Source organism: Clarias gariepinus, chromosome 2 (genome assembly GCF_024256425.1).
Source record: "Clarias gariepinus isolate MV-2021 ecotype Netherlands chromosome 2, CGAR_prim_01v2, whole genome shotgun sequence".
Lineage (NCBI taxonomy): Eukaryota > Metazoa > Chordata > Actinopteri > Siluriformes > Clariidae > Clarias > Clarias gariepinus.
The window spans coordinates 39,267,984-39,283,176 of NC_071101.1; the positions used below are offsets into that span (position 1 = coordinate 39,267,984).

General features: G+C 37.4%; 1 protein-coding gene across 2 annotated transcripts; it reads left to right on the plus strand.

The window, feature by feature from the left end:
• The first annotated feature begins 93 nt into the window (after positions 1 to 93).
• Positions 94 to 11,745, plus strand: fdft1 (farnesyl-diphosphate farnesyltransferase 1). 2 transcript variants are annotated; one of them, XM_053483612.1, is made up of 8 exons: positions 94 to 316; positions 3,603 to 3,700; positions 5,161 to 5,344; positions 5,547 to 5,675; positions 6,655 to 6,846; positions 7,615 to 7,791; positions 7,938 to 8,090; positions 8,963 to 11,745. In XM_053483612.1, the coding sequence occupies exons 1-8, from the start codon at positions 218 to 220 to the stop codon at positions 9,179 to 9,181; spliced, it is 1,251 nt and encodes a 416-aa protein (XP_053339587.1). In that variant the 5' UTR covers positions 94 to 217; the 3' UTR covers positions 9,182 to 11,745. The 2 variants fall into 2 exon arrangements, with proteins under 2 accessions (XP_053339587.1, XP_053339579.1); XM_053483604.1 differs by lacking the exon at positions 94 to 316 and having other exon boundaries at positions 3,068 to 3,700.
• Positions 11,746 to 15,193: the final 3,448 nt, after the last annotated feature.

The following is a 15,193-nucleotide window of genomic DNA, read 5'->3' on the forward strand; positions in this document are numbered from 1 at the left end:
AACCAATCACAAATCTCAGTTGATCTGACGTTTCATGCGATTTTAAAGATCCCTTCTTGCGCACTCAAACACACACACACACACACACAGGTGGCAGGGGATTTTACTGTGTTTTCTACCGGAATAAAAAAAAGCCGCAAGCACAAGCTGAACACACTCTCACTGCATACATGTTCAACTGTAAATATTAATAATATTAATAATAATAATAATAAGGATGGATGTCATCAAGTCATTAGGCCATCCAGAGGAAATATACAACCTTTTCAAATACAAAATGGGAGGCTGTAGAACTGTGATGCCCAAACTGGATTATGTAAGTCATTTTATTTATTTCATCATTATTATTTTTAATATTTTTTTAGAATGTGCATGCATCACTTGCATTCATTCATCAGTCTCTATCAGGATTTTGCGTAAAAAAAATTGTCTTGTCTGCTGAGAGGTTTTAATAAACTGAATGACATGTCATTTGTTGTAATCAGCTTTGTGGGATTACTAAAAGAGAGAGAGAAGCCTGATTGACAGCTATTACAAAATAGTCAGGAATAGTCAATAGTCAAAATAGTCAATAGAAAAATCATTTTATTCCTCCTCCTCCAAAAACAAAACAAAACAGAAAGATACATATGAGAAGAACTAAGGTTCGAGTACACCTGACCATCATAGCCATACTTTATGTGCATGTGAAACATCCCATCCCTTTGCTATTACAATCAGTTCTACTCTTCTGCCAAGGCTGTTCTTTTCACTGGATCTTGACTATAGCTTGACAGATGTGTGCTCCTTCAGTCATAAAAGCATCAGACACTGATGTCAAGCAAGAAGACCTATTGATCAATCAGACTCCAGCCTTGGTACACCATGTTTCCATGGAGTTGGAACAAGTTTAGGGTGTCTTAGGGCCAGAGAACAGAAACAAAAACATCCTGTACAGTTGTGTGCTTTCAACGTTTGTGTAGGAACTGCATGTGATGTACTGTACTGTATGTCATGAGATGTCCACACACTTTTGGCCATGTAGAGTCTCTGCATATACTGTACACATCTGAAACTTTGCTCACCTTGATCACATATTTTGTTTGCCAGGTTTGTATGCTTGCATGCTTGAATGAGATATGTTTTGATGGTGCACTATGTGGTCAAAAGTATGTGGACATCTAGATTACCAAAACTATGGGCAGTTATACAAATATGCTAAAACGTCATCTAATCTTCCAGAAAGGCTTTACACTGTATTTTGGGATTGGTCATACATTTTATTTTCACATACAGATGTATACTTGCTATTTTGTAGATAAATTTGCATAACTGATGCTGCACATCACTATTGATAATAATGGAGACCCAGAGCACTGTGGTACACGTTACCTTTACCTTTAGGCTCACAAGCTTTTGACTCTTTATTTAAAAGATGTTAACTGGAAAATTAACACTTTATTTCAAGGCTAATGCCACTTGTTATGGTATGCTTATTTACATTTAATAGACTATTAATTATATGGATCTTCATACAACTTACCAATTTCATTAAAACTTCGCTGAATATTTTAGTGTTTTAGCAAAATATCTCCTTTACAATATTGACTTTATATATCGACAGAGAGGGAGAGAGAGAGAGAGAGAGAGAGAGAGATTTTAAACTTTGTTTAAAAATTTTATCGAAAGTTGATCAGTGGACTAGTAGTTTTAAGAAATGTGCTGAAATAGAGAGAAATACTTTTGCTCAGTCTTTCCTTCTATCAAACCTGTGGTGTTGGTGTAAGCTGCATACATATAGTGTAGTAAAAATAAAGTATAAACAGGAAGAAGTATAAAAGAGGTATAGGGAAGTGTGAGTGTGTCTGCAAAATAAAGCTTCTTATTTTACAGTTAACATTCTTTGGTAATGTATTCTCTGAAATGGGAAATGAGAGTGGTTTTGAGCTAGGTATGCTGAACAAAGAGGGAAATTAGTGTATTTTGTTGCGCAGTCCTAAAACTAGTCTTTCCTTAATACAGGGTTAACCAAAGGCTTGGGTCCATAGACATTTTTCGGATATGAAATTTGCTGATCGCTTCAAAACTAACAACCAAAGAATAAATACAATCAGCTCTACCACTACTCAACATTTTATTTTGGGCTGCTCTCATGTCAGTAATCTATCAGAACCAGGCCAGAACAGTTGTAGAGAAAATTATCTCTGGGTTACCATCAGTTCGTATTCATTATGGAATATGGGGGGGGTTCCATATGCAAACTAGAGCTGGGCAATAGGACAATTATAACATTGCTATCATAATCAATTACACGATCACTCACTCACTCTCTCACTCATCGTCTATATCGATTTATCCTGTACATGGTCTCTGGGCCTGGAGCCTATCGTAGTGCACACACATATACACAATTCGGAAACGGCATTTAGCATAATCCGCATGTCTTTGGACTGTGGGAGGAAACCAGAATACCCGGAGAAAACCCACCAAGCACGAGGACAACATGCAAACTCCATGCACACAGACTAGAGGCGGGAATCAAACCCTCAATCCTGGAGGTGCAAGGGAACATGTACAGTATTAAAAAAACATGACACAGAGAAATGATCATGTAATAATTGATCTATGAAACAATGGATCAATTATGATATGATACAAATTTCTCTGGGTATTTCTAAATGCCCCAAGTCTCCTGGGATAGGCTCCAGGCCCCTCTAAAGGAAAAAGTAGTATAGACAATGAGTGAGTGAGCTTTACCTCAAAACAACTATTTTTTTATTATACTTTATTTGTTTCTTACTAGCCAAAAAACAAACAAACAGGTCACTTGATTAATGCATGCACCACATACTGTATTTATGCAGGGAAATACGACTCTTTTCAGTGAATCAATAATTAAAATGAATTGACTCAGTGATTCTTTTAGTTCTCATAGAAATTCATTGCTATTTCTTTTTTATCCAAACTGACTAAAGTTGCTGCTTATATATTTTACTTATATTTAATGGTAGTTTATCTATTGATCAAGAAAATACACACTATACATACTGTACTTTTTATTGATTCATATGCGAGTCAACTTCTAATCTCTGAATCGACTCTCTTATGGACGATACTTCGCTATAAAATACTACTTTTAATTATATATATTTAAAAAAAAGTTGTAAAGTAGAATGTTAGAACAGTCAGGAAGCAAGGAAAAGTTTATAATATATTTATTGTCATTTGTCAAACAGCAGTAAATCAGTGTAGTGTCGTGGCTGTGGAAAAGCTGAGTGGAGGGGGCGGGTGGTAAATTAGCCACTCATGCTAAGTGTGAGCTTGAGTTATAGCCGTTTACATACGGCGTGGTCATAACTTCAACACCACACACTCATGTTATGACTTCTTGGGGAGGCTGACTTTCACACATGGCGGGGGTTTGCTGTAAGAGCGCGGGGCCGCTCTCGGTGTTTAAGCGCACTCTGACGGTGCGCGGCTCGCCCTCGGCCCCGCGCTCTTGCCCCGCAGCCTGCGGGAGGAGAGGCGCTCAGGAGGGCTGCGCAGTGCTCGCGCGCCCGCTGCACCTCCACACGCCCGGGCCGCGACGATACGCAACGCATCTCTTCTGCTCTTCTGTGCAGGAGTCCATGAGCGCGAGCCTGCGCGCGTGCTACGTCTATCTGAACCAGACGAGCAGGAGCTTCGCGGCAGTGATCCAGGCCCTGGACGGAGACCTGCGGTGAGCATATATCAACATTAATTCTGTACAGATTGCAACTTGCAAAACAACAAAAAAAGAGCCATGCTTCCACAAGAGGCGTGTCCTGAAGCAAGTAAACAAGTGTCAGCGAGTAACTTTGTGTCATTGCAGAACTTGCACTTTTCTTGATCATGTTTGCATTCTGTGTTTTAGGGAGATCATAACGTAAATAATGGTTCTAACGTTACTGTTTTGTGTTTTTGTTGTCTTCACAAAGTTCTGTTTATCTCTGACGCCATATGCATGATTGCACGCATTCATTTTGTATTGTTGTGTAATGTTGTGAGTTTCCTTGCTGCCATACTGTTAGTGCCACTTCCTGAGTTGGGATAACTCTTAATCAGCACAATGAGGATTTCTTTTGTTGCATTTTATTGAGGGGAAAAAAAGTTTGCTTTCCAGGAAAACATATTGGCCATGTCTCAGCCATAACATTAAAACCACTAAAGAAAAAAAAATATAAACGAACATTGATTATGTTGTTACAGTGGCACCTGTAAAAAGAGTGGAATATATAAGGCAAGAAGGTGAACAGTCACATGTCAAATTTGATGTGTTAAGTAGGAAAAATGGGCGAATGTAAACATCTGACTGACTAGGATGAAATTGTGAAGGCTAGACAACTTGGTCATCTCCAAAACTGCAGGACTTGTGAGGCGAGTCCAGTATGCAGTTAAGTGGTTCAAGGAAGTCACTGCTTATTGTTCGACTGGTCCCAGCGGTGTTGCCAACTCCTCAGTAAGGACAGTAACAATTGGCTGTCCTAGAAGTTCCTAGAAGTCGCTATATGATGTATAGTTTGCATAATTGTCAATTTGCTTGCAATTGTAATTGACCACTGTAGGAGAAAGGAATATCGTCATGGGAGAGCTAAGAAAAGACCCCGTAAATGAGCTATTTTAAGTTGATTCTTTGTAAGTTGGATTTTTTTATTTTGTCACAGAGAGAAACACACACAGTGGACGAGGTGCGTAAATGCCTCATGGCAGCACCCGCTGCTTATGGAGGACAGTAACTGCAGGATAATACGTGCTTTCACGTCAGAGTGATTTTCATTCTGAAAAGTCTCCAATAACACCAGAGAAAGTCGCTAGTTAGTCGCTTTTAAATACGAATGTCACCAATTTGGCAATACTCGTTCCCAGCATCTTTCAGGGAGTGAGGAAAGATGTGCATTTGGACCAGAGCTCCTGAATTAAAAATTTAAGAAAGTTCGGTCAATAAAATTTCCTTCAAGGCAAGGTCTGAATTTCGTGTGTGTGTGTTAGGATTCAGACCTCTACAGAATGTGTGCAGTCATTGTAAGTCTATAAAAAATAGGCTATTTAAAGTTTCCACAGCAATCAATAATATTTAGTCTGTACACCTTTGTGCAGTACTGCAATAGGAATATTTTTATTAACACTCGTTCACTCTCTTTCTCTCTCTCTCTCTCTCAGCCATGCAGTGTGTATATTCTATCTAGTTCTTCGAGCCCTGGACACGGTTGAAGACGATATGACCATTCCTCTGGAGAAAAAAGTCCCACTCTTGCATAATTTTCACACTTTCCTCTACCAACCAGACTGGTGTTTCAAAGAGAGCAAGGAGAAGGACAGACAAGTTCTTGAAGACTTTCCCTTGGTAACGCACACACAGACCTTGCTTCCTAAGAAACAGTGCATGCAGCTTTATTGTAAAGCCATTAGAGAGGAGGTTTCGGCTAAAAATCCCCACTCACAGTCTAGACTCTAGTGTCTATTGGATTGGTAGCAGGGTGTAAAAAATAACTGTTTAGTTGTTTCCTTTTACATGTGTTAAATGATCTGTTGTTCACCTTCTACAGATATCTGTTGAGTTCAGGAACCTGGCGCAGGTATATCGGGACGTGATTTCAGACATTTGCCACCGCATGGGGGTCGGGATGGCTGAATTCCTCGAGAAGAAAGTTGGTTCAATGCAGGACTGGGATAAGGTGAACTTTTGACGCAAAGACAATGCGTTTAATAAACATGGGTGTTAAAAAATAAAAATAAAAAAACTAAGAAATTATACTTGTGTGAAAATCCAGGCAATATTGTCACAATTGATTTCACTTAAAGAAGGAGAATGCAGGTAAAAGATACTCAAGTGAAGGTAAAAAAAATAAAAAGAGACGGGAATTGTACCAGAACCCTGAAAGTGGAAGGCGACCGTGCGAACCACTGTGCTGCCTGCACCTCAGCATGTGTTTTCAAATTGGATAAAGCTCACATCGTTAAGGGAAGCAACGGAGGCAAAAAAAACCGTCAGGATGCTAAACTGTTGGACTGATCTATAGCACAGTTATCAGCTAGATGAGTTAAAATGAGACATTTCGCAGTTGGTAATTACTACTTTTAAGGTGCAAATAAAAATTTAAGGAGTTAAATTTAGGTAAAGTATTCCAGTTCAATTTAATAATTGCATAATATTCAATGAAGATATAAATTCGATGAGTAGTAACCAAGTACAATTATTAAATCTTTCCCACCTTGTGTAAGAGTGTATTTGCATGTAAATAGACATATAGCAAATGTCTGGACTGTTTTATCATTGCAGTAAAAATACCTGGATGTTTTATTTTAGGTTAAAGGGAAAGTTGGGAATTTTATTTATAAGCTTTACAATTTTATAAGTGTTAAATTTTCCTGTTCGGGACTCCGACAGTGAAGTTTGTCACCTAGAATAAAATTATCATGTATGTAATTGGGGCCAAACCCTTTCACAGTAACTAGCCATACTGTATATTTAATCAGAACTATTTCCAGGGAATAAAAAGAGTGAAAAATTTAAACAGAGAATCAAGACCAAGACCTATAGGAATGTACCTATATGCACCTCAGTTTGGATTAAATATCAACTTTAAAACTATCCCTTTAGTAACGTATAGTGGTTTACCAGTACTGATGGACATCACATTGTTTTCTCTGCAGTACTGTCACTATGTGGCTGGTCTGGTAGGTGTCGGCCTGTCTCGGCTTTTCTCTGCATCCCAACTGGAGGACCCTGAGGTGGGGCGGGATACTGAGCTGGCCAATTCTATGGGCCTCTTTCTACAGAAGACTAACATTATCAGAGACTACCTGGAGGACCAGCAGGAAGGACGATCCTTCTGGCCCGAGGAGGTCAGTCTAGCTGTTTAGATTAGCTTTAGCTTTAGCTTTAGATTAGATTAAATTAATTAATATGTTTTTGTTTTTTTTGCTAAAAAGAAAATTGTCAATATATAATCCTTGTTGAAATCAGTTGTGTGATGCTGACATGGCTGACATTTTCTCTGTAGATGCTGCTTACTTTTGAGGAGCAGAGAGGTGGTTAGAAAATAAAAACTATAATCTCTAGAAATTTTATGTTTAAGGTGATAGTCATCTCACTTTTTTTTCTTGATCTTGTTAGAAATGTTTGTTACATCTGTAATAAATACACATATGAAGAACACCTATGAAAATGTCATATTTATGATTTAAATATTTTACCAGAAAAATTAACAGAAACAAGGGAGGCAAATGCGAGCATTTCTGCCTAAGATGAAAACATGACTTTTTTTTTTTCTCACCATTTCCAACAAATATACAAAACTGGTGTTTAACATTAGCTAAATTTGAAAATACTATTTAAGGGTTTCTCACAGCTGTCAAAGGCGGTTCTCGGATTCGTGGGTGAAAGAAACCTGAGTCATTCAGCCCACATGAAAGTAATGTTATGGCAACAGAGAGGAAGTTATCTCTTACCTAAAAAAAAAATAATTTCAGGTCATAGATCTTAATACTTACGAGATGTTTTTTGAGTTGCAGTAAAAGACAGTTTTAGTGATTATTGACCATATCATTTAGTTTAGACTAATTGCAGACTGTCTGTGTGTATATATGTGTGCACGCGTGCACTCTCAACAGGCATGGAGTAAGTTTGCGGCCCGTCTGGAAGACTTTTCTCAGCCTCAGCACCTGAGCTCAGCTCTGGCCTGCCTTAACCTGTTGGTAACAGATGCTCTTCGCCATGTTCCTGATGTCATTGCTTACCTTTCCCGTCTTCGCAATCAGAGTGTGTTCAACTTCTGTGCCATCCCCCAGGTCGGCCAGCCATGTTGCTGCACTCCAGATCATTCACAGTGTTTGTTGTATTCTGCATGTGTATTTTATTCTATGAAATGAAATTGTTAATCAGAAAGTAATGTCTATTCAACTGCATGAAGAGTGTAATGTGTCTCTGTCACCAGGTGATGGCGATAGCGACTCTCTCCGCCTGCTACAACAACCCACTGGTGTTTCAAGGGGTGGTAAAGATCAGGAAAGGCCAGGCTGTTACTTTGATGATGGAAGCCACCAATATGCCAGCTGTACAGAGCATGATTGCACAGTACAGCCAAGAGGTGAGGTCTTTATATGTGTCACATCACAGGAACTTGACTGGAATTTATTGCCACACAGTCATGACCTCGCGCCGAGCCATTTCCACATGTTTGGGTCAGTAAAGGATTACCTGGGGGGCCAGCATTTAAGACAAATGTAGCAGGGGATTATATAGAGAGTTAAAGGCAGTTTTTCTTTCATAACCGTTCTGTTATTCTGCACAGTTAAAAGTCCCAGTTTGACTTGAACACCTGTTGTATTATGTGTCTTGCATGAAAGCATTTGTTATTCCACTTAGGTTAATCTTCTGCTCATAGGTAAAAGATTAAATTTTTTAGAAATCAGTAAAAAAAAACGTACACTTCTATTGAAATGCATGCATCTTTGCTATCTGAAAGTCATGTTTGCATAAATTTGTTTCAAGGAAGAACATTCAGTAGCACTTTTTTACATTAGAAATTGTTTCAAAGCAGCTGTACAAAAATCTGCGTACAGATTTACATCCATAATGAGTAATCCAAATGCAACGGGGGGGGTGTAGAAGAAAGAAACCTTCAAAGGAACCAGACTCAAAAGTAGTATCATCTGGTTCTGGGTAACAAATAATAATGGGATTAAATCATTAGAGTATACAGGTGTAGTGGAGTAAAGGTGAACAGGACTAAAAGTCTGTTGGAAGAATGTTTGGTATGTCGGTACAAATCCAAGTTTTGTATATTTTGCCTCTTCAACATCCATATTAATTATTTTTGGTTATAGGGTATACGGTACATTTCAGACCTCTAAGCAACAACTTATTTTAATATCTGCTTTCCCAGTCTGATAATTTGTAAAAAAAAAAACTGTTCCTCAGCTACTCCTATTCCTAATCAAGTGTAATCCCCATCATTAGATCCTGCAGAAAGTGTCGCTGTCTGATCCGTCGCGGGCTAACACTCTGTGCATACTCGGTGTGATTCAGGAAAAGACACTTTCCAAGCCGGTGCTGCCCTCCCGTGCCTACAACTTCTCACACGTTTATCTCTCTGCTGCTACAATTTTGGCTTTTCTCAGCTGGCAGTATATAAACTCCACTCAGTCTCCAAACAGTGCTGACATGCAGGGCCGCTGAGGCCGTCCTGTATCCAGACCAAGCCAACAAACCCATCTAAGACTGTTAATGTTTATCTGTTTAAACATTTTCATGCTATTATAAGTAATTTTTTGTGTGTGTGAGTTTTTTTTTTTCCTACGAAATATTTTCTATATGTAGTTTGTTACTATAAATTTCCTTAAGCATTATTTCAGGTCTTCCACATACTGTATATGTGTATATGCAGCCAAAGTATAACGCTATTCCTTCAAATATAATTAAGCCATTTTAATGTCCAAGAAAAGCAGTTGCCAATATGAAGTCCCAACCCTTTATAAGCAAAGTTTCAAAAGATCCTTGTCCTGCCCAACCAAAAAAAAAATAGTAATAATAACACATCCATCCAGCTAATTTTACCCAAAATTACATAAAAAAAATGTCTCTGTGTGTCATTTACTGAGTTACTGTTACCCTGGTAGCTAGCTTTATGAGTAATATTTTAAGAATGGCTAGCTTTGTTTTACATGTTTTTCTATGACTCATGCTATACCTAACTAGACAATAATTTTATGTGCAAATATCCTCCTAAGGCCGGCTAGCTCTATGTTCAGATTTTCTCACATCTTAAATAGGTCATTTCTTGTGGAAATAACTCTTCAATGCTAGCTAAATTTGTTGGTGGGGGTGGACATTAACAAATGTTATCAAATCAATTTTATTCGGAAATATCTTGTAATGATAGCCAGCTTTATGTCCGGATTTTCCCTTATCTTGGCTAGTTACTTTTGTGTGGAGAATATTATCCTAATGCTAGCTAGCTTTGTGGAATTTTTCATTAATCTAAGCTAACTAGCGTTGTTTGGGGATAATCTGTTCATGCTAGCTTGGAAGATCTGTTCATGTTTGCATAGCTAGTTTCATGGATTTCCGACTAATCTAGCTGTCTTGGGTTGTGAAATTACCTCATGTAAGCTAGTCACTTTTGCTTGTGGATATTCTCCTAATTCGATGTTCACTAGCTGTGCGCTGGAATTTTCACCCATCTTGGCTGCTACTTTTGTCCTTGAAGATGTTCTCCAAATGTTCACTAGCTTGTTTTGTGGATTTTTCACTAATCAAAGCTAAATAGTTTTGTTTGGGGATATTTTGTTCATGCTAGATTAGGATTTGTTATGTTTGTCTAGCTAGCTTTGTTTGTGGATTTCTCACTAATCATAGATAGTTAGCTGTTTATTCCCCTTATACTAGCTACCAAAGTTAATTTGTTCTGTTTAAGGATATTCTGTCCATGCCAGATTGGGATTTTCGCTATGGTTGTCTACCTAGCTTTTGTTTGTTCGTTGTTATTTTACTTATCGCAGCCACTTACTTTTGTTTTGGGGATTCTCTTCGAATGCTAGCTAGTTATTCTCCTAATGTTGGCTAGTTATTCTCCTAATGTTGGCTAGTTATTTTCCTAATGCTGGCTAGTTAGTTTTTCCCAATGCTAGCCAGCTTTTGTTTTCAAATTGTCTTTCATTTGTATAAAACTAAATATTGTTTTGAAGAAAAAGATTAATTATCTGTTAATTTAAGATTTGAGTTGTAACTTGTCCATTGTGAATGTTGCTAACAGTTTTCTCATTCGCTGCACATACTATTCTAATTTAGGTGCAAATATTTAGAATTTAAGACATTCTGTATTAATGTGCTCTAGCCAAATATTTACTTTAAATGTGTTACTTTAAATGTCCATCATATAACGAGTGGGTTAAGGTTGGTTTATAGGTTAATCTAGGAACCAAATAATAGATGATTTATCTCATGGATGGATTGAGGGGTAGCAGAATGTGACTTTAAAATCGTCCCTACTAAAGCTTTGTTGTGAATAAAGCTAGGTAGGGCTTTGTACATAAGCACATGTAAAAATGATATATAATTTTTTTAAATATGCGACTTTAAAATAAATAGAAAATAAAAGGGCAAAACTGGTTGAGAGATTATTTATTTTTGTAGTCATCTAATATGTAGTCACATTAAAGAAAGTGACAAAAGCTAGAACAAACTAAAAGCTAGTTCAGTTCATTTAAAAATATGTTCATTTTAATGAATATGTGCTACTTCTTGTAACAGAAGATTACAACATGAATATTCTGATGAATTGCACACTTATATTGCGGTCTTTTGTCTTGGGCCACAAAGCCATAAATGTGGTTCTAATGCAGTTGATTGTGGGGTTTTTTTCTGTCACAGTTTTCTAAATAAACATACAAATCAAAATAGAGGTACAGTATGTATGTTTGTTTTATGTATGCATTCAAGTAAACCTGTTTTGGACACAATACTTTCAGTGGTGGTCAAAAGTAATGAGACAAACATGAAACTTTTTAATGTTTTAATGACATTCTTAAATGTTTAAAACCATGACAATCAATGTCATAAGAATAATTTTTCATTGTGTTTAACACCTGTACAGAATTACCTGTCTTGGGACATGATCTGTATTATAAATTAGACCAATACCTCATGGATAATGAAGGAGGTAAACCTTGGTGCAAGACTGTATACTTTTATTTCCTTATTGAAGCAATAAACTACTGATTAAATAAAGCGTTCTAAGCATGTATATTGTCTCATTTCTGTAATAGAGTTTTAAATATAGTTTATGGCTTTGTAATTATAGAGATTGTAACATGTTTGTGTGCCTAAACCTTTAGATCATTTTAGTTTGGTTCATGTTCCATTGTTGTAACCAGATTGTCTGGTAAACTAGCATAGTTGAATTCAGTCTTCACATTTATTCCTCCATTATTGCCATTTCTTCTGTTCTTCCAGTTTCCAATAAGCATGGGAGAGATGAATCCAAAATGTGTGATATGTTGAAAGAGGAGGTTTTCACAACTTTGAATAGACTATATTTTAGACATGGTATTTCCCTTAACTTACGCCATTACTAGGCCACAGGACAGGTGCCAATGCTGTAACCGATGCTTATATGTCTAATCTTTAACCATATATAGCTTGAAACTGTCTGCTAGCCGGGATGTGCTAACCACCATTTGTTTGAAATGTGGTTTCAGTTTCTGATAAACGCCATTTTTAAATAAAGTTGTAGTCTATTTGCGAGTGAAAGTACACTCTAAAATCATTTCAAATCAAGTGACATAAAAGAACTTATCAGAGATATTGTGCAAGAGAAGAGCAGTGTAAATTAGGGGTGTAACACAATTATGTCATGAATCACACCACTATGTTTCAAGAGAGAATGACAAAAAATAGCAATTTGCAGAACATAACTCCTGAACCTGAAGTTTAAACTTCCTATTAAATGTGCATGGTTGGACATAGAATAATTTTATACAGGATTACCACAAAGAGCATTAATATAAGGAATGGGATTTGTGATTAAATTAAATTATTTTGCACACTGCAGTACTACACCGATTTACTTATCACTCTTTAACATATCCATTAGAAGAGTGTTGCTGTATTTACTTTTCAGATGGACCCTTTATTAAATGTAGACATCTTCTACATACAACTTCCACTTTATTAGGTACACCTGTACCTCCTGTTATCTGATCGCTTAGTTATACAGCAGTAACAATGAAAATGATGGAACAGCTCATGCAGATATACATGTGAGAGAAAAAAAAATACATGCAGGAAGCAGTAGATCCACAGGTAGAATTATGTTGTGATTTATATGATGGCTATGGTAACTTAGAGAACCACTTTTTGCAGCCATGGTGAGCAGAAGAAAAAGAATACAAGGCTATGTTTGGCACAGCCTCACCCATACTGGACAGGAGAGGACTAAAAAAAGACCAGGTGATCTTATAGCCTGTCCACCTTAAAGTTTGACGTTTGCATTTTGAGATGCTTGTCTGTTCATTACAGTTGCAACTAGCAGTTATTTGACCTCAGCTTGAACACCATGGATATTCTAGAGTGACCCACCTCTTATTCACGAAGGCATAAATGGTAATGAAAATACCAGGTGATTTCTAAAATGCAGCCCCTGTTTGTACTGTATATGCTATCATTACACTTTAGAGGATACTGTATTCACTTAGGACTTTTTTTTTTTTTTACTTTAAAGAAGGTAAACAATTCAGAGATATGACACTACACTCTCTTGTTCTCTCTCTACTGCTTATCACTCCACTGTACAGAGTTGCAGGAGGCCTGGAGCACATCCCGGAGACAACGGGCACGAGGCAGGGTACACCCTGCACAGGGTGGCAATCCGACAGAGGACACAACACATGCTCACACCAATTAGAGATTATGATGATCTCAACAATTTGGACTCAGTTAATGTTAAGGAAAACATTATGGACATATGCATTTCCAAAACAAATACAGGCACAAGTCTGAAAATGCAAATTAGTTTGCAGTTAAACGAGAGTGCATACAGACCACAAAGATATGTTGGACTTGGCAACTTGAAAGCAAACATGGCCCCAACAATAACTTGGACAGTTTAAACACTGGAAATGATTTTAAAACTCCATGCAGATGGAAATCCGATACAGAGTTTGGCAAACGGAAAAAAAAACACAAATAACCTGGAGCAGGAGTCAGTGTTTCTGTACTGAACTGTAAAAAATCAGCAGCGTGAAATAGGATTTACATATAAGTCAAATGAAAACCAGCACTAACACCCAAACAAACAAAAAAGGTTACTAAGTGATGAATCATGAATCTGCATTAGCCAAAGTGATGATGTTGGAACTTTTGTATGGTGCCATTTTAATGGAACATATGCAGTAAATATGATGCAATACAATATAAAAGCAATACAATTTTCCTGAATTATTTATGATATGAAAGATCATGGGAGTTGGCGATTACTACTTCAACAGTCAGTGCACAGGTGTACATCAAAATATTGGAAACTATTTTCATTCCATGCTTTATTTTCTTCAGCAATCTAAAACTTTCCTTAGTCAAGGCACATCAGCTCAGTGACAGGGCCAGCAAAAATCCAGATCTCAAATTTATTGTGGAAAATCATGCTCTATGGCAGGCTTCTGACCTATTTGAGAAAGTTGGAACCAACATAATGGAGAACATTATTTTGAATTAGTGTCCATGCTGCACAAAATACAGGCTGCAATAAAAGCTTGTTATTGTTATTGATTATGATATTTCCATATTTTTCCCCTTACGTCATCTGGATGCCAAAATTACATTTGTTAAATTTTATTTAAAGCTAATTTAATTTCTTTGAGGTATGTTTCACAAAGCTAAAAGTATTTGAACATTTACTGTAAGTCCCCACATAAGTCCCCTTTCCACAACTATGGGTATTAACACAAATTTAGTCTCCTCTTTTGCATCTCTGTGGCTTAGTGGTTAGTGCTGTCGCCTCACTCCTCCGGCGGGTTTAAATCTGACTGCTAGTGTGTGTGTGTGTGCGTGTGTGTGGAGTTTTCATGAAACACCCCTCATTTCTTCATATATTGCTTCAAAAGAGCCGGACTTTTTTTTCTTGAAGATTAGTTCTCCAGCCTTCCTGAAGAACTTTTTGGCTTTCATTTTAGGCACATTTTGGCTCTCGTTTTTAGTCTTGTCCCTGTACCTGAGCCACTCAGTGACCTACAGTATAAATCATCCAAGCATAAAAACATCTAACTAAAGACATGAACCAGTGAGAAACAGGTGCAGATGATGACAGCTGACCAGGCCAGTGATTAATATACTGGTGATGCTGAATGCTTCATGGTGGGAGCAGGCGAGAGGGGAAATGAAGCTGTTACGCAAACAATCAGTTTAGGTACTTTACAGCCTGACGCGTTAAAACATTTGCTCCGGTTTTTTACATTTAATCTACATTATTTAATTTAATATGAAAAAATGAAGGGTGGCTCAAGACTTTTGCACTATAGTGTACATCAATTACTGCTGGTGTGAAGTCATTGTATCCTCATATTGGTTTATGAAGAAAACGATGTGCACACACTTGTACACTACAGGTATTTCCAGGTACTGATGTTGGGTTAAGAAGTTCTGGTCCACAGCTGGCAAAGATGTTTTAGTAGGGTACACACACTACAGGGCAATTTG